Source organism: Gymnoscopelus microlampas, assembly GCF_963454915.1.
Source record: "Gymnoscopelus microlampas genome assembly, chromosome: 13".
Taxonomy (NCBI): domain Eukaryota; kingdom Metazoa; phylum Chordata; class Actinopteri; order Myctophiformes; family Myctophidae; genus Gymnoscopelus; species Gymnoscopelus microlampas.
The window spans coordinates 33,001,918-33,021,807 of record NC_139950.1 but is presented as its reverse complement, the minus strand read 5'-3'; the positions used below and the strand labels follow the sequence as shown (position 1 = coordinate 33,021,807).

The window sequence follows — 19,890 nt, the reverse complement described above, 5'->3', positions numbered from 1 at the left end:
TCGCTAATAACTTTTCTGATACTGTATTATATATTTGATATGGTCCTTAAGAACTTGATATATAAAACGCTTAAAAAAAAAAAAAAAAAATCTCTCTGCATGTTCAAATGACCTGTTCTGGCTGCTGGGGGAGCTTATTGGTTACTTTGTGGTTTTACTTGGGTGTGAGAAAACATGGCGGATGGGAAGAAAATATTCCCTCCCTGGTGGGTGGATCAATGGGGGAGGGGGATGCTAATTATTACTTTTTTTTGGTAGAATGCACTCCACAGAACTCAAACAGTGTCAACCAAGAAGCACAAACACACTCACTCACGTTTAGCCTTCCTTCCTGTATATCTTCCCAGTGCTTACTGACCCTCGGGGTCGGAAATTAAGGCAGGCAGGAACTCCTCGCTGGCAGGGCGTCAGAATGCTCTATCCCCCAATATATATATACTAGGAAAGAACCAAAATATGTCATCTCACTGCATCTCGAGCGAAAACAGTTGCAGGAGCAGTGGAGGATCTCTCTCTCTCTTTCTTATTCTTTCTGTCTGACGTTCTATGTATCTGTTTGTCTGGATATATCTTCTGTCTGTCTGTCTGTCTGTCTGTCTGTCTGTCTGTCTACAACATCCATCAATGATAGGACTGCACAGTGCACAATTAATCAGAAGTAATGGAAAATCACGATTTCAGGTTTCACAATTATATACTTCTGAAAATTGGCAATTCCAGCTTCTTATTTGGTCAGCTGTTGCTCCTTGCCCTCACCATTAAGATCATCATCATACAATCCATCTCCCAGCAGGCTCACAGAGGCACAGTAAAAATAGCCGATTATTACATACAATTTGTCAAAGAGATGGCAGTAAGCAATAAGCACTATGAACAACAAAGGCATTACAAATAGTGTAACATATAATGATTAATTATTGTGATTAATAATCGTGATTGCAACATTCAGCATAGTAATAAGGATTGTCATTTTTGTCATTGTGCAGCCTTACTGTACCATCAATAAACTAAAACACACTGAGTTGATGATGAGAAGCTTTAGAAATTAATCAATAAGTCTTTCTAATAGACTTTAAAAAGCAATGTAGTGGAATATTGTGCCTAATTTAGCTTTCTTTTCTATATGAGCCAAAACAACAGTCAGCTTTTTGACTGTATTGACCTTCATCTGACAAATCATAGCTCAGTTTAGCATTCATGCTTTGGATTTAAGGTCTTTCCTGTTATTTTTGCATGGCATCTGCATGGCTTCTCTTACAGAATTTGCTGCTTATGCATTGCATTGTGCTTTCAAGTGCAGCGTTTTTACACATGCACTGCCCTTGACCTCAACATTACATCACTAAGTGTGCTATTTGATGATCCATCCCCAATATCAAGGCTTAATCCATTAAGACCGGGAAAGCATCTGTGTCATTTTAAGATTTCTTTGGCTATTCAAAAATAGCAGATCTACAAGCTCATAGCGTGGCACTCGTCGCCACGCTATGAGCTTGTAGATATGCTATTTTTGAAAATTTGAGCAAATCATTGAATATATATATATATATATATATTTATTTTTAAGCGAACATTTTGTACTCCAATCTTTGCCTCTGGGGGGTCCCTGGAACAAAATATTTTGAGATGGGGTGCCGTGGCCAAATATATATAATTCTGCGGTACAACATTTTCACGATTTTTCAAAAATAGCAGATGTACAAGCTCATCTATGAGCTTGTAGTTGTGCTATTTTTGAATAGCCAAAGAAATCTAAAATGACACAGATGCGTTCCCGCATTGAATGGTTTAATGAGTGGCTTCATATATAGGCCAGGGATACCGTTGTTTGCCACACGTGGTTAATGTTGTTGTGCTTGGTAATGGTATTGGCCATGTTTTATATGCTGGTGATTTTCATGGATGTTTATTTACTAAACTGCTGTGGGGGGATGGGCATGCTTTCAGATGGGCTTGTGACAGATGGTGTGCTTGGGTTACTGCCCTACCTTTGAATGTGTGTCAGTCAGTTCAGCTGTTTTGCCTAAATGCCGTTTTTTGTTGTTTATCCTGGGGCTGTTTTGGACTTGTGTATGTTCCAGTTTGGGCTGAAAGACCACTGTGTCATAGGGAATGCACTGTGCAGGTCCCTGATTTAATTTGCTTGCGGCACAAGTACGGTAGTACACTGCTCACAGTCACAGTGTACTTGTCCCGCAAGCAAACTAAATCAGCCCAGATGCGGAATGGCATCATATCTGCCCTGAAATTTTAAATAGATGTTGAGAAAATCTGTAATACTCAAATGTATTACCGGTACATTACATTTATTGAAATATAGTATGATCAGGTATTTATATCATGTGACCTCATCTCATTTAATCTATAGATAATCTATTGACTAATGCTATCTTTAAATACATTTTTAAGCTCAATTTTATTTATACTTTGTCGTGCAAACATAAATAGCTGACACATCACACGTCGGGTTTCTCAATTGAAAATCAGTTATTTTCAACAGTTGTCGTACGTATAATTAGCATGTGTCTATTCTAGATCCATCAATCAGATTCTTGTAAAGGGATAAAGAGTATTTGTGGAGGGGCTTTGTGGTAATTATTCAGATGACCCAGATGGGAAGATATTTGCCCCAGCGGTTGGTGGACTTCCTGAAATGATGTGATGGTAGATGTGTCAAACTGGATATCAATGGAACCTAGGTAATGCTGGGGGAGCTTTGCCACTAGACCCCCCCCCCAATTAGACTTCTAATGACACACATGCACATTGCCCCACCATTTTCACTAGGCCAAGAGGCTTTGGCTGTCCAGCCAGTGAAGGTTGACCTCATTATGTGGGCATGCGCGTGTTATGCCTTCATGTGTGCCTATATTATGTGTGTGCATGTTTGTGAAGCAGACTAGTAGCAAGATACCTCTGGCGAAGGGAATGTATTGGGTGTTTATTTATTTTTTAATGGTGGTGATGTGTGAATGGTGAATGCGGCCCAGTGTGTGGCGTAATGTAACCTTTTCCAGACGGGAGACTCACATTGTAGCACACCACCCCTCTCCTATCCCCTCCAAGTGAATTACTGCCCCAATGTCTCCTGCTGCCTCTGGGCCAGTTTGAGAGCTGTGGCAAACAAGTAATAACCTTTAGTCTACAATGGGACAATACAATGGGACAATACACACATGTAACACATTACATTACATTTCTTCTTTTTTTTTGTGGGGATGGGGGTTGCTTTATTAATAGTATAGAGAAGAAACTGAGGACGGCAGGAGAAGGATATGCAACCAGCTGGAATTGGAAATTGTGATTAATCAACACCACACCATATAATTCCAAAGAGAAGACATGTCATTAGGATATCCATTCCAAAAAGGTAATATACTGGCAACCAACTTACCTATTCTGAACTTAATCTGACCCTTTGTCAAGTTTTTATGCCTCCGGGTTTTCAGGGTGTCTGTCAGTATGTACAGTACAGTACTTCAGAATGAATTCTATTTGGCAAACATCCACTTTGACTCAAGGATGAACTGATACACATTTAGTGGTCAAAGTTAAATGTCACAGTAACGTCTCAAATCACGATTTTAGCCAGAATTCAACAATTGATAAGCTAATTATGGCAGAATTTGAAACTGATTCCAATAGCACTGTGATAGCCCTTTCCTGATCATCATTCTATGCTATAATTCAGAAACAGAAGGGGAGATAGTGACCATATTTGTTTGGATACTGAATTGGTGACACAAATCTTAGGTGCCCACCTTGAAACTGTGGTGATTGTACAGATTTTCTGTGCTGCCAGGTTGAAGATGTGTATGAAGCATCCACATTTTTTTATTTATAGCTTCTTAATCTTTGCTTAAAAGATCTTAATCTTAATTCCTTGTCGATTCAAATCAGTTTTATTATTATACCCCTATATCACAAATCAACAATTTGCCTCACATCATTCACACAGGAGGTTAAAAATAAGAAACACACAAAGGGAGAAAGAGAAATACATGTACAAAAGTAGAGAGCAAGACAGGAAGAGAGGCTGAATGGAATTACTCACAGTCTTCACTAATAATATATTATTATATGAGTCTGGACAGACACTGTTGTAAACTGGTTAGCCATACAACCACTATGCAGTACATAGTTGTACTGTAGTTGTAGTATACACCTGTATGTATATATAAACTTTCTAATTCATACTGACATGTGTAAAGTAATGCCAGACTCTCTGTTGCCCTTGGTCCTTTTAGGCAAAATCATATTGCTGTCCATAGTTGGCAAACATTACCCAGTTAAAGATGGAGATATCATCGTTGATGACGTAGCCAAATCTTGCATCTCTACACTATCCGGTCCTATTCTGGCCTGCTGCGCAGGTCATCATTATTTGTGTTTTTCATGTGCATTCATTTATTTTCAGCTTAAAGCTAAGCAAAACACACACACATGGACACTTAATCTGAATGCCCCCTGACTTTGGTGCATTTTCTGTTGAGCTGCTTTCACTAAGCATCTCACCCTTTCTTCATCTACGCAGTAAAAATCCTCCGTGTTAATTTATGCATTTGTCACCCTTTCGGGTCCATTTGGTTACATTTGTCCACTCAGATACAGGATTTGACTGTGTACCAACCTCGCCTGCCATCTGGCTGCTCTGGGGAGCTCAAATCACCACTAAGTTCCTGCACTAGCCAAACGGATGCAACCTGCAGGTGCAGTCCGACAGCCCGTAGACACACGCGGTGTGACCGATTGGAACTGAATGAATGTGACGGGAACTGAATGGCAGTGGCCCTGTGTTCTCTCTCCAACGGCCTAACGCCAGTTCACCCTCCATTCACTGTTCACAGCAGGCTGGCTGCCTTCCCAGCCTCTGTGTACTCCTGTCTCTTGGGCTCTCTCTCTCCATCCGTCCCGCCCTGTTCTTGCCTGAGCAATGTGTTTGTGCCATGTCCTCCAATTGACTGTGCCAGCCACAGGTCACATGGGAGGCTCTTCAGAAACCTCTGAAACCCCCTCTCAAAACACACACCAGCTCGTGATCCTCTATTAAAGAATATTGTCTTTGTTCTGTAATATTTCCCCATTGCTTTTGGGAGGGATTATATTACATTTTAGTATAATTTTGTATGCCTGTACTGTATGATCTCACAGCCAGGAAGATCAGTAATGAGACAAATGTGCTGAAATCGTAACCATTAAGCCAAGAAGACTAGATGTAGTCCCAATATATCTGATAAGCCAAGTTGCCAGACACCTCCCCCTCCACATACAGTGCACAGTATGGTATGGTCAACTTAGTACATGGAAATAATACCAGTCAGAGAATCCTTTATACTCGTTAACTTCTGCAGAGATCAGTGAGAGAGAGCTCCATCCATGACGTCACGTCTTAACCCCTTGTTATAAGTACCTGGCAGGCTTTCATTTCATACACAATCTATTTACAGTAAGGCTACTTGCATGCAAATGACAAATCCGTATGAAAACTCAATAAATAGCTAGATTAATTGGGAAAAAATTAAACACAAAATATTTTTTTACATTTTTTATTAGTCAATAGATTAGAACTGGGCTGAGCAAACAAGTAATTGTCAGAGAAGTGTAATACTTACCTACTCAAATAGAGATTCAGAAATAGCCTCGAATGATAGTTTTCTGACAATGAATCAGGCCACTAAGCCTCAGTTATGATCATATATGCCCATATATGGGCATGGTCATGCGCATATAGTCCTGGAGATCCCTGATGTCATCAGTATATGCCCATATATGGGCATGCCCCCTTTTGTGCCCATGTATGGAGTTGACTGATTTGTTTGCGCCTGATTTCATGATGACACATACACTCCATATTTGGGCAGAGCTACATTGGAACTCCTAACCATATGGTTATGGCTGAGTCATGGTGACTCTGAGGTCCGCCGACCGGACGGCCGGTCGGTCCTCCCTTAAGCCAATTTTAATATAGGATAATATTGGAATAATTGTAAAGAGGGAGATTATGTCTGATCGGGAAAGGAAATGTACTTTAGTATACAGTCTTGATATACAGTCTTATCTGTCTCTCACTGTCTGTCTGTCTGTCTATCTCTCTCCTAGGTCTGTGTGATTCCATGCCCATCCATGCCAGTCCTGGCATCTAATGGAAGAAAAGGCGCCCATCCGGTCTGCTATGGTGTCCAGACTGCCTAAATTTGGTGCCCGATCTTCTGGCCCCTTGTCCAATGGCACCCCGCAGACCACCCCCACTACCCAGGAGGTCAAGACCACCCCTTCAGTAACCTGCACTAATGGTGTGGTCCGTGCCTCTTCTTTTTCCCTGAAGTGGCGTAGAGATGGAGGTAATGCTCCCGCTACCTCCACCAACCCTGAGGTGGGAGCCTGTGAGGACAAGGCCCAGAGTCAGCCCTCTTCAACGGGCAAGGAGGTGGTGAAGAGCGGAGCCCCAGGGACCCCCAGGCTACGGCGCTCTGCTCCATCACCAGTGGCCATCTCTAGCCCTAAGACCATTCCCAAGCAAACCTCAAAGTTGAATCCCAAAGCAGGGACCAAGCTTGCCCAGAGCCCGCTCAATGGATCTCTCAAATCAGCCCAGAATGGGTCCACAACCTCTGGGTTAGAATCGCGCCTTGCGCGCCCGAGGGCTGGCTCTGGCGCTCACCGTAGCAGCTCCCAGGACAGCCTGTCCCAGTCCAGTGACGGCCTCAAGGCACAGACGCCAGACAACATGGTGCGCTCGCACAGCTTCACTCACTTCAAGCAGATCCCCTCGCCCACCAGCCAGCCCATGATACGGTCCTTCTCCTTCAACCGGGCCGTGGAGCTGGCCAAGCCCCTGGCCAACACCCAGCTCCGCCCACCGCGCGTCAGCTTCCTTAAACCCCCGCAACTGAGCAGCGGCAGGGTGGGCCTGGGCCTGGGAGGCTTGGGCGGCGGTCTCGATGGCGGAGGAGGTCTCGGTCTCGGATTTCAGTACAGCAGAACCTCTCCGACGTCCACCACCCTCTCGTCCCCCTTGTCCTCTACTGCTCCCACGCCCACCACCCCCAGTGCTCTGAAGAAGCCCCTGCTCCCCAGTTGTGTGTTCAACAAGCCCTCAGGTAGCGCTGACGCTGGGTCCCTGAGCTACAGACTGGCCAGACCAGTGCAGGCAAGGCAGCAGAAGCCCCTGTTCACTGGGCGGGTTAAAGGGGATATTAGACCAGTGACCTCCCCCGGGAGCGGAGGGATGGTGGATATAACGGTAGACCTCGAGTCCCCCGGGGAGAATGAGAAAGCAGACCCCCCCAGTAACAGTGATTGTAGCTCTGGGATAGGAGCCCTGGAGGACATGTCCCTGTCTTCGGCCTCCTCTCTGGAGCGAGGGGACACCAGCGAAGAGTTTCTGGATGACTTGGAGAGCGTGGGTGATGGGCTTAGTGACTTGGACCTGCCTGACAACAGAAAGATTGGCAGTGCTACCCAGAGCCGGCTACGCAGCTTCCTCAGTGAGACCATGGACTGGGCCAACATGGGCCTTGCAGGTGATAGATTATAAAAAAAGAATAGACAATTTTATACGGTGTAACCAAAACAATGCATGACAAGATGAAGTGAAAGTCAGTTGTATAGAAAGTGAATTAGTTAGTATAATATGTACTGTGTGTGTTTTTTTTTTTTTAAGATTTCAATTTGCATTGGATCAAATGGAGATGTATAGTAGACAATCAACACAATAGTCGACCTTCCAGAAACAGAAAGCCTGTGTACTTGTCACATTGAACGCTGCAGTGATTTGTGGATTTCTGTGCACAAACATTGCTATTAATTGCTAAAGATTGGACAGGGAGACCACACTGATATGAGACTTCATGAGTTTTTTCCTTTCCAATCCTTACTGTTCATGTTAACCACTTAAGGCCTATACACTTTGTTGAGCGAAAATAGCCAATCTACAAGCTCTTAACGCGTCACATTGCAGCACTTGTGAGCGTGTAGATCTGCTATTTTCACTATTTTTGAAAACGTTTGAAATCTTTGTAAATAATAATGACATTCCCAAAATAGAGACGCCAGGTTGAAAGTGCTAATGCAATACTGCTGGCATTATTTTGGCATGTATTACTTTTGCTAATGTTGCAGTAACTGAGTTGAGATATAACCTCTGCATGTGTGTGTGCTATTGTACCTCTCCTGCAGGTCATAAGGAGGACGTGACTGTGCATGTGTCCAGGAGCCCTCTGGCGCTGTCCTCAGATGGGGGTGACTTCCTCCACGGCTCCTCACTGGAGCTGTCCCCCTCCAACAGCTCTGGGGGAACGTACATGTGGGACGAGGAAGGGCTGGAGCCTCTGGGAGGTCCCGGTACGCATCCCTGTGACAGCTACGACGACTCTGAACTCAACAGCATGGTCAGTCCCCACTCTGCCCGTAACACTGTTTCTGTGTAGATGAAAACAATAGACAGAGGATTTCCTAGTCTGGCTCTTCCTTTATGCCTCTGTATTTGTCAAGTGGTATATTGTACTGTTGCATGTTTCAGAATGGCTAAGAATAAAACTGAGTACCGTCAGCACTCAGCCGTCATTGAATGCTTTGAAGCCACAAGTCAAATTCTTTTTAATACAGTTTCTGATGCAACAGCTCTGTAGCAGCATGGTGACTCCAACTTCACCTTTAACTTTTATTGTCACATCACAGGTTTACAGGTGTAACAAGTGTAATAAGGGCAAAGAATAGAAAAAGAAACAGGGAAACAAAGTCAGACTCAGAAGACAAGAAGGCACAATGTCAAATATACATGTCAAATAAACAAAAGGTGCATTGAAAAAATTTAAATAAAGCACATTTCAACCAGAAGGCAGAAGGCAAGTGCATAAAACATAAAACATTAAGCATCGGGATATGAAGACACAGATCATTAACAGTAAGTTAGTAGCCTTGGGTATCAACGCTTCCCTAGTCATGTGGCCCATAGGGCAGGAGCCTATCACCTGTTTTCTGTAGCGCGAGGCGGCTTGATGTACAAGTACAAGTACACCCCCTGGACATGACGCTAGTGTGTCGCAGGGACTTACCCAATCCAACCCTTGATACTGAGTGCCAAGCAGTTGGGTCCCATTTTGTTTTAGTCTTTGGTATGAGTGGCCTTGTGGTAGGACACTCCAACCACAATGCCACTGAGCTGGTCGCATTAAGCATTAAGAGGTTGCTATAAAAACAAAAGACAAAACAGACAAATAAGAATAAAATTACATTGCAGAACAAATTTTACGAAATAAAATAAATTAAAAAAAAACTAAAAGGAAGGAAGCGGCAAACAGAAATTTCTTTAGCTTCGATTTAAAACAACTGAGAGTTGTACCAGACCTGCAGTTTTCTGGGAGTTTGTTCCAGATATTTGGTGCATAAAAAAAACTGATTCTGGGGACAGAAATCAGACCAGTCTCAGACGACCTGAGAGGTCTGGATGATTCATGATATAGCACAACAGAAATGTATTTTGGCCCGAAACCATTCAATGCTTTATAAACCAACAGTAGTATTGTGCAATCATTTCTTTTGCAGACAGGGAGTCAATGTAAAAATTGAAGAACTGGAATTATATGATCCACTTTCTTGGCATTAATAAGGACTTGAGCAGAACTCCTCAACGCCAAGATAACAGAGGAGATGGTAAATGACCCCAGATATATTGGAGACGTCTCACTAGGATCCAACAGCGGTTACACTTGCATTGCAGACAGAGGGTCTTTGTTAGCAACCAGAAGGTGTTGCTCCTCTTCTACCATGTTGTAGTTGAGGGCATCCTGCAGTATAGCATCTCAGACAGGTGTGGCAACCTCTGTGTACAGCTGAAAGCCCAGATTACCTGGCTAACATGAGTCAGGCAGCATCACTCAAGGCTGTAGACAGGCCCAGAAGAAGATTATTTCAGACCCCACCCATGTCCTCCACCCTGAATATCAGACACTTCAGAGTCCCCCTGTGCAAGCTTTTTTAAGCACTCCTTTGTCCATCAAAGCCCCAAATGAAAAAGTAGCTAGTGCCACAACCCTGTAGCACTGATTGTATTTTTATATTTGCGAATGTATATGCATTTAACTATACAGTAAATCAACATTTTTATGAGGATTTTATGTTCATCTTATTGCACACACTTATGTCGCCTACAGTGTATCGTTCAATGAGTAGTGTGCAATTTGGTGCCAGTCTGTGTCGTACTGCATTTTATCTGTATGTACTGTATGAATGCACTATATTGTTACAGCATATTCTATGTGTGTCCGTGACAAATTCCCCCCCTCTGGACAATCAAGTCTATCCTATCCCATAGAATCCCAGTGTCTTGTGTAGGTGAGAGACATCACAGCAGCAGATTATCAAACATGTACATGTAAGTGACAATGACAGTACAGCAGCAGTGGAGCGTAATCATAATCGCACATAATGCAGTGATAATGCCTGTGTGACGGCCTGTGTGTCTTCAAGACTGACATGGCGACATGGCTCTGTGCTGGTCATGGTTGACAGGTGGAATATGCTTCATAGTCTGGTATGGTTTTTGATATATAGTTATTGCTTGCCTGGCCGTGAACAGATTGTGTCCTTGATGATCCGGTCAGCCCGCCTCTCGTATATCCTGGAGGGAGGGAAGCTCACCTCCGACATGCTGGGCCGCCCTCACCACCCACTGTGGTCGGCGGCGGTGCATGCTGCTGAAAAAGAATCCCTAATAAATGAAGCACCTGGTTCATATCCAAAATGTCTTTTCACATTATAATGAAGAGAAAGGATTTAGAGTGACCTTTAATTCCCCTTCATTTGGACAGAGTATTCCAGTTTCACTTAATGTTGACCCCTGTAGAAGGCACGGGGCATTCATGCAGTATATTTTATTCCTGCTAACGCTCAGACCCATCATAGGATGTACTTTAGTCCCTTGGCAGGCAAACCCAGTTCCTCCCAGGATGCCTCAGTGTACTTTACGTGCCTTTAGTCCATTAATCGATCCTACTGCTGAAGGATTCTGCCTCCGTCCCTACACTAATTAGGGATTAAAAGAGCAGAACTAATGCTGAAATGGAAAGATTAAATGGCTCAGACTTTTCTTGCCAGCTCCCAGCACTGATTTCATACCAAGGAATGTTGACCCAGGCAAAACTATATCTGGCTGTTTATTATTTCTTCACCCACTTTGGTTCTCTGTGTTCCAGTGCCATGGCACATGATCTCAGGAATGGTTAAAGAGCTTAATGAGCCAGATTAGAAAGCACATAATCACCTATGTCAAGTGCTTTGTTTTTGTCTTATGATGAGGCTTATAAGGATTTACCATGTGTTGTAGAGGCACCAAAAACACACAGTTTAGTTTTCAATGGATTTGCTGTAACTGAGGTAAAAGTAGGAGGTGTGTGTGTGTGTGTGTGTGTGTGTGTGTGTGTGTGTGTGTGTGTGTGTGTGTGTGTGTGTGTGTGTGTGTGTGTGTGTGTGTGTGTGTGTGTGTGTGTGTGTGTGTGTGTGTGTGTGTGTGTGTGTGTGTGTGTGTGTGTGTGTGTGTGTGTGTGTGTGTGTGTGTTAGTGATGTGCGGGTCGGGTTTTTTTCATGACTCTGAAATCCTGACTCGACCCACCCGCGCCGCGGGTTGACCCGCGGGTTACGGGTCGGCCCGCTCATCACTAGTGTGTGTGTATTTTTGGATTTATTTGGTCCCACATGGTCAAGATGGACGTGTCCCACAGATTGTGCTACATATAACGAAAAATATATTAAAGTAAGAAAATAAAAAATAGAATGATGATTATAAAAATATATATATACAAATATACAGTGACTGATTGATTTTGATTGAAAACTGTTTGCAAATAGTACAGTGGTACGACTATTATACAATGGTGCTAAAAGGATATCACAAAAAGCCCTATGGGCTTGTTTCGATTGTGGTACTGTGTATTCAATTCATCATACACTATACACTAATACTTAGGGATTTGTCTTAGACAGGCACAGTAACTTATCATAATTAGCAGTGTTCATGTATGTTTATATTTTCTCCAAAGTGATTAAAACAGCTGTGCATTGAATAATTGACTCAGTGTTGGACATAATTGAATAATTGACTCAGTGTTGGATAAACATCTGCTTGAAAATTTACATGCCCACCATTGGTGTGCCTTGAGCATGCAAAGTTTGAAAACCCCTGGGCTAAATAATGCCAGACCATAGCAGTGGTATGGTCCTGTAAGCATGACAATAGGCCATAGTTTGCATAGGGCCCCATCTTGTGGTCAAATGAAGCCATTATATTGTCAACTAGAAAGGCAGGGTGTCAATGAAGAATCAAAATAATGTCAATACAGTCAGTGTTATAGTAGAAATTGAAGGCTTGTGGGTATTGATCCCAGCATTCTCTATAGTTTTTATATTGTTAGAATGCAACCTGAATAGTTACATATAATTCAAGGTTTTCTGTTATCTACTGTGAATGTGATACTGTATATATACCATTTGATGGACTCTTTTATCCAAAGTCCTGTTCTGTTCATTGACTGCATCAGTCATTGTGGAATAAAACTGATCTACAAGCCTGTAGCTCAGGGTTCCCCAATTACTTTCCCCAAGTGCCAAATTATCTCGGGTACTATTATTTTTTTTATGACAGGAGTCGTCGCGGGCCGGACAGTTGCCTCTCGCGGGCCGCAAATGGCCCGCGGGCCGCCTATTGGGGAACCCTGCTGTAGCTTCTATCTATTTTTGGTGTGCCACACGGTCGTACGACGAAGTATAAATCAGGCTATACAGCACCACCGTTTGATCCAACTTTGTTTAACCAAGTTCGTTAAGTGGTCATTTTTCATACATGCCTTCTGGTGGTTAAACCATATTTTTCCAATTGATGATGGAGTGCATTACAGGGTGACCCAGCACCGCCTCCTCACATCTGCAGTGTGCCAAAATACTGCATCTAATTTGCAAACCGAGATCTTTGATCGGCGTTTTAATTGCACAATGTCAGATCTTATAAGGACATTCATTATAAGCCGTGGTCATGCTCCCAACACAGCAACAGCATTAACTGTGACAGCCTTGAGCTGCTGTGCAGATCGTCATCATGAAACGAACGTCATGAAATTGTCCGTTTTAATTTGAACTGAGGATTTTACTGTGCACCCATGACATAATGAGTACACGCCAAAACCTACCGCTCAAAGTCAGAACTATATAGAATCTGCCAAAAGTCTTTGAGGCCAGTAAGCCATTAATAAGTCTCATCTGTATAAGCAAACGCTAGACATTTAGCATTCTGATATGATTGAATTATTCATCAAAAAGACCTTTGAGGGCAGAACTATAGCACAGCATACAGAATGTACAATGCCAGTGATGTAAATCACATAATATGTATAGAGAAAACTTCGCTCTACTGTGATTAGCATATTCCACCCACATTACCCACTTGATGAACACATTAGCCGTGACATTGGTTAATGTATTCATTCACCGAACTTTTTGTCAGCATGCACACCGACCAGTTAGCAAATACATGAACTGTTTTCCCTCATTGACCCATAATACATTTAGTTTTAGTTTGTTTGACCCCATTGAAGACCTAATTCTTAACAGTGTCATTATGAGTGTCACAGTCTTAAGCGGGTGAGCTGCGCAGGAGCACGATCCAATTAACCTACAGATTACAAAGTTCAACTGTATACCGGTCCTACAGTCAAATGTGTAGTTATTAATGAATTATTTACTACAAGCTCCCCTTCTATTGTAATCTGGAATAGTATAGGCGGCAGTGGCACCCTTTACACCTGGCATTAACTTGTGTCTAATATCTAGATTGTATCTAGATATTAGCCAGATTACATGTAAACCTGGCATTGACATGTGTCCAGATTGTATCTACTGTAGATATCACATGACTTAACTGATGTTTGCAATTGCTTGGTGGTTTGGAATGCGATTAAAATCCAATTTCTACAGATTTGTCTCAGTCTCTGGATACTCTAGCCACTCAGGTGGATTATAAAACTGTGCAAAACATCACTCACGTGTGACACATGATGACGTAATGTAAGCGACGTACAGTAAGTGTTGTTGTGGAAGAGATTGAGAGCTTCCTCCCTTCACTGCAGAATGGAACATTGTTGTGTATGTCAGCCTCCTCTGTCGCTGATTCTGCACAGCGACTAGATGAGATGACAAATCTCCATTTAATTCTTCCATTAGTTGCCGTTTTGTTGTTGCCTGCACTGTTTTTGTATGTAGGCTGAAGCCTCCCTGAAAATAGCAGATCTATAAGCTCAGATGCCACGTGTTCTGAGCTGGCAGCTCTGCTGTTTTTGGCAAGTGTATGACTGAATAAAAATTAAGCATTTCTCACATCCATATGTCGTTACCACAGCAACCAATGCAGATAAGTCGATGATGTCTGAATACACAAATCTGTTCACTTGCAAATAACAGTGTGGACACCAGACAGTCAGTCCTAATGTCATACATCGGATTTGCTGGCAGTCTGGACAAAGCACTCATATCTTTTTCAAATGACAGTGCATGTCATGAGTGATTTGTTGAGTAATGTTTTTGTTTGAGTCCATTTGTTTACGTTTATACACTCTAAGGTCCTTCCGCAATTTGTTTTAGTTATGGCCTGGCTAGACGTCTATGACAAGGTCTGTTTGTCTTTGCATGCATACTGCCAGTAGGCCACAGAAGAACCTCCACTTATTTATGTTCGCATATATTTTATATTGTTTTAAGTTTAATTTTATATTGAAAGTCAATGGGGCTGAAACCCAGTCCAAATGTTGAGTCATACGTCATAGATGTGTCATAGAAGACTGACATCATAGATCACTGATGTCACAGGTTTGTCACATTAAGTCTGAGATTCACAACGGAGCCACACCGTTTCTATGCGGATCCCGAGTTCCACATAGTTCCCTAGTTATTGTGGGATACATATTTCCCAAATTATATTCTTTTGAACTGATGTTTGTGTTGTGAGTACATTCACACAGAACGTGAATATTACGCAGCGATTTTTCTGAGCTTCCACACTGCAAATAAAGGCATCAACCTTGTAACACTCTGGATTTTATAATGTAGTGCAGGTCCCTTAACTCATTCAGTGCCCAGCTTATTTATGGAATTTTGGCTCTGAGTGCCACAGCTAAAATTCATTGTAAAAAAAAAAGTGCTTAGGAGCCGAGATACAGCCTTTTTAAGTTCGAAGTTAAACAAAGAGTGAATGGAGCAGCAAATCTTCAAATCATCATATCTTGGGTTCTGAACATGTATTTTTTTTTCATGACGTCTTAGACGTCATGTGGTGCACGAGGCGTCAGGCCACGTGACGTCTTAGACGTCATGTGGCACTGGATGAGTTAACAGCTAATGAAGGCCACCCATGAAGCTGCATTATACACTTGTCCGGAGTTGGTTTGAGCGATCGGAGCACAATCCATCCTCAATGCATCTTGGGTGCATTCACAACTGTATAGTCAAGTGATATCCAATTTCAATCTGATCACATGCTAAGACACATGTTAATGTCACGTGTAAAGGTGGTCAGTTTGGCCTACAGCAAATATTCTACAGATATACTGTAGATATACTGTATGTTATGGTCAACTGAGAAATGTTCAGTCCTGTATTCAGTGTAAGACGGATAATGAAAAGGTCAATTCTCAGTTACCTTGTGCAAAATTGACAATAACTATCATTTGAATTTTTTTATAATACTTTGAAGTATTTATTCCATCTCCTCTAGAACATTTGCAGCATGGATGCTGACTCAAACAGGAGAGAGGAATTGAGGCAGGGGGAAAACGGAAGAGGCTGGTGTGCTAGACAACAGCAGTCAGGTAGAGAAGAAAATGGTGTGAGATGGAGAGGTGCAGAGAGAGACATGGCACAAGGGACTGACTAATAGATAATGTGCCTGCATGCATGCATGTTTATCAGATCAAGCTATGTAGTTAGGGGTATCAGTGGCCACTTTGGACACAAATAACATGGCAGCTAATGTCTTTGACTTAATTATCCAAGAGTCTCTGCAAGCATGTCCGGCGAGGATGCACTGTGATTGACCAGTCTTTGCTTAGACTGGTAGTTCTGCCTTGGTGCCTTGGCGAATGCCAGGATGAAACTCATTGTCTCCCCTATACATAGTAATAGTCAAGCCCCTAGTAGGGACCCCCCTGAGTCTATAAATGTATGGAAGGATGATTGTTATTGCTTAAACATTTAATCTTATAATTCTGTGGTGCATAATATGCTATATAGTTGTTAAAAAGTTACGTGTGTGTGTGTGTGTGTGCGTGCGTGCGCGCAGCTCAATAGGAAGTCTGCCTTTGAGTTATATCTAACTTGGCTATTTGATTAGAGGAAATGGGGCCCATTTAATTGTATGTATTCATCTCTCTCCCTCGCTCTCTCCCCTCTTGGCCCTCCATCTCGGTCTTTCTCTTTATTCCTCCCCCGTCCGTTGAGGAAATAGTGCTTTTATGTATTACGACAAAAAAACCTGCTTGATAAATCCTGTAATGGCTGTTTAATCCAGCGCGTCCCGGTCCCACCCCGTTGAAACCTGTCTCGATGGAGAGGCATTAGAAGTTCTTAAAAAGTCTGTCCTGATCCTGACTATTTGCAGAGAGAGAGCTCAGCTTTGATCTGTGGTAAGTGGACCTCTGATGAGGTCACAGCTCAGGCGAGGAGAGAAGCTATAGATCGCTCTGTGGAAAAAACTAAACTAAAGAAAAAATATTAACTCCCAATTAGAACCAAGCTCCTCTGTTTTCCAGATAAAGGGGCGAGACATTAACTCTGAAGTGAAAAGGACAACTCCGTCCACATAAATTATGCAAATTACCTTCCTGTAATTTTCATTGTATTTTGTTGTTACTTGGTACACAAGTAAACATTTCAGAACCCGCTGAAGTACAGGTGGCTTCGTTTAGCCAGGCTGCAGGGATGAGTTCAGTCCACCTGGGGGCACTGTGCATCCTCAGGACAACAATGGGGTGTGTGCGTGTGCAATTGTAATTGTGTGTGTATGCCATGCTTTTGTGTGTCTGTATATGTCTTTATCTGCATTCATATGGCATCAGGAGGTGGGCGGCCTGAATTTATCAAAACATTTCCCCTATGCACCATGCAGTACTATAGTAACTACCATGTGATATTGACATGGTGAAAGCGAGGGCCACTTAGCTTCACAGAGTGACTATTAATGTGCCCCTGCCCTCAGCACAATTTAAAATGCATTGCAACAGCACTGACAGACCAGGGGAAAGTATATTTATTTTTGAATGGTTTGAGATTCTCTTGATACATTTAGAGACACTTCAGCATTAATTCAAGCTCCCAAGTTTCTTTATTGTAATTGCTTTCATCCATTGGTTATATTTGTGCCACAAATATAATCTGTTTGTAATAATAATGATAATAATAATGATAAGTATTATTATTATAATGATGATGATGATAACAGCCTCGTTAGCCAGCCTCTGTTAAATGACATACATAATTATTATTTATGAAGCACTTCAAAAAAGTTACAAAGTGCTTGCTTGGCATAAAATTGAAGAAGTAAAACTAAATCAGCCACCAAATAAAATAAAAAAACAATATGATAACTTGTATTACATGTATGTTTTTCCCCTTCCTTATTTCATTAGTATAATTGTTTTTGTTTTTAGTCAACGTTTGTATTTAGTCATTGAATTCGCCACTCACTGTGAGTAGTCTTACCACTGCTGACCCGTACTGGTTGGTCTTTGGACTGTTTTGTCCTTTGTAGGTATGGTATTGAAACAACGTCTCCTCTGATACACATGGAATTGCCTGCCACTTCTTTTTGACATGCCAGTCAGGAAGAACACCCTATTCCTCACAGTTCAACACCCCTGCTGACAGGCGCCCTGACCAGCCTGTAGGAGTCACTGGTGCAGCAACAAAGATTATACTTCCCTGCCCAGCTTCCCTCCCACGAACATGGCCAATTATGCTTGTATGGATGCCCAGCACAGCCGCAGGCGCCGCAACATGTATGTTTTAAGAAGTGGTTTAAAATAAGTCATTGATTTTGCAAACTGTCAGGGTTCCTCTACTCTGGAACAACCTGCCCGAAGAGCTGCTCCTCACGCAGGTCATTCCACAATCAAAGAGCCCTGACAGCAAAGGCACGGTCACACTTTGTCTTCAGCCTCTACTCAGGAACAACTACTGTAGCAGGTTACTGCCTGAGGACATCTGGCTGCACACAGGCTCGTAAGGGGTTAATAACTCAAAAACTTAATTAGGGGCCAGACCATGGAGTGCCTCAAAGGTAATCAGTAAAATCTTATAATCAATCCTAAAACAGACAGATAACTACTGTAAGGAAGTTCAAAGAAGAGTAATATGTTTTAGTGAAAAGCCTGGCAGCAGCGTTCTTTAAAATTTAGAGCAATGTATAATGCAATGTATTATTATAACGGATTTAATTGAATATGGATTTAAGCTGAAGTTGAGATTAACCTCCTGCGTTTGACTTTCAGTACGGCACTCAGAGCACCAGCCTTTATACTTTGCCATTACCAAGCGAGACCAAACCACGATGTATGGGTGTTTTCATAAAACGGATGAATACATTCTCGTCCCCCAGGGTACTGAAAGCCCCATCTTGTGATGTTTTTAAATGGGGATTGGTGAGCGAGTTTGAGAGGAGTTAGTCAATTCATATTTTCGGGTAAAGACAATAAAAAGCTTGGTGCTGCTGGAGTTGTGCGCTGGGGAATGGAAGTTGCGTTGCTCTCATTAACCGCTTGCCTCTATGAGCATCTCTCATTAAAGACAATATATTTCCCCTGAATATACGCCAAAGCCCCCCCTCCTCGCAGCACGAGACAACGTCTGGAAGAAGAAGAAAAACATGCTTTTTTTAAATCCCTTCTTCTCTCAGGTGGTTGTGTGGTACTTTGCAGTTTTCATTATTTTTTTGTAAATCACTTTTTTGTCTTTCTCTCTCTCTCTCTCTCTCTCTCTCTCTCTCTCTCTCTCATATTCTTGGCAGTTGCATAATCTTTCCCTTCCTACCCAACATCAAAGCTGCTGAGTTGCCGCAGCCTCTCTGCTCTCAGATTTATTTATTTTGCCTCTAATTTTAGGCTTTTGTTGCACTGGGTTGAGACAGGCCAACTCATCAGTGCTTAAATGAGTGAGGTGCTTAAGCCTTTTGTCTGCAGAGAGCTCAGCCGTTGTGGGATGCTGTGCCAGGGAGCCAGCTCCGTTGTTGCATTAATTAGTCTAATACCTAACCCGCTTTGCTTTCTCACATGAGTTTAAATTGACAGCATCTCTCCCCTGTGGTAAACAACCTTTTTGTGTGAGTGCGTGTGTTTTTCGTCCCATCTCAACGTTATTGTTCTGCATGCATCATACTGTACACACACACACACACACACACACACACACACACACACACACACACACACACACACACACACACACACACACACACACACACACACACACACACACACACACACACACACACACACACACACACACACACACACACACACACACACACACAACCAGACACACACACACAACCAGACACACAACCAGACAGATGCACTCAAAGTCAGACCTTATAATAACAGTGATCTGAGTCATCACTAAAATGTTGGTATAAACACATCACCCCCCCCCCCCGCCCGCCTCCTTTTAGATTTCAACCACAGTGATGACCGTACATTTCACTCCTCACCAAGCCATCCTCCTATCCACCTTGCCTGGCCACCCCGGCTCCAACTGGCTCTGAACTCAGAGCTTGAATCAGCAGTATGTCAACATCAGTGAAATATATTGCGAACGAGACGATGGCCTTGTCTGCACATTTCATTTTACTTTGTACG

General features: G+C 42.6%; 1 protein-coding gene across 4 annotated transcripts in view; it reads left to right on the top strand.

Annotated features, from left to right (window-relative positions):
- The window catches only part of ccser2a (coiled-coil serine-rich protein 2a), a 75,187-nt gene that overhangs the window by 13,527 nt on the left and 41,770 nt on the right, over positions 1-19,890 (top strand). For all 4 annotated transcript variants that reach the window (XM_084076763.1, XM_084076764.1, XM_084076765.1 and 1 more), the window contains exons 2-3: positions 6,100-7,523; positions 8,179-8,390. In XM_084076763.1, coding sequence (XP_083932889.1) covers positions 6,143-7,523; positions 8,179-8,390 — 1,593 coding nt within the window. In that variant the 5' untranslated portion in view covers positions 6,100-6,142. The remainder of the gene's footprint in view (positions 1-6,099; positions 7,524-8,178; positions 8,391-19,890) is intronic.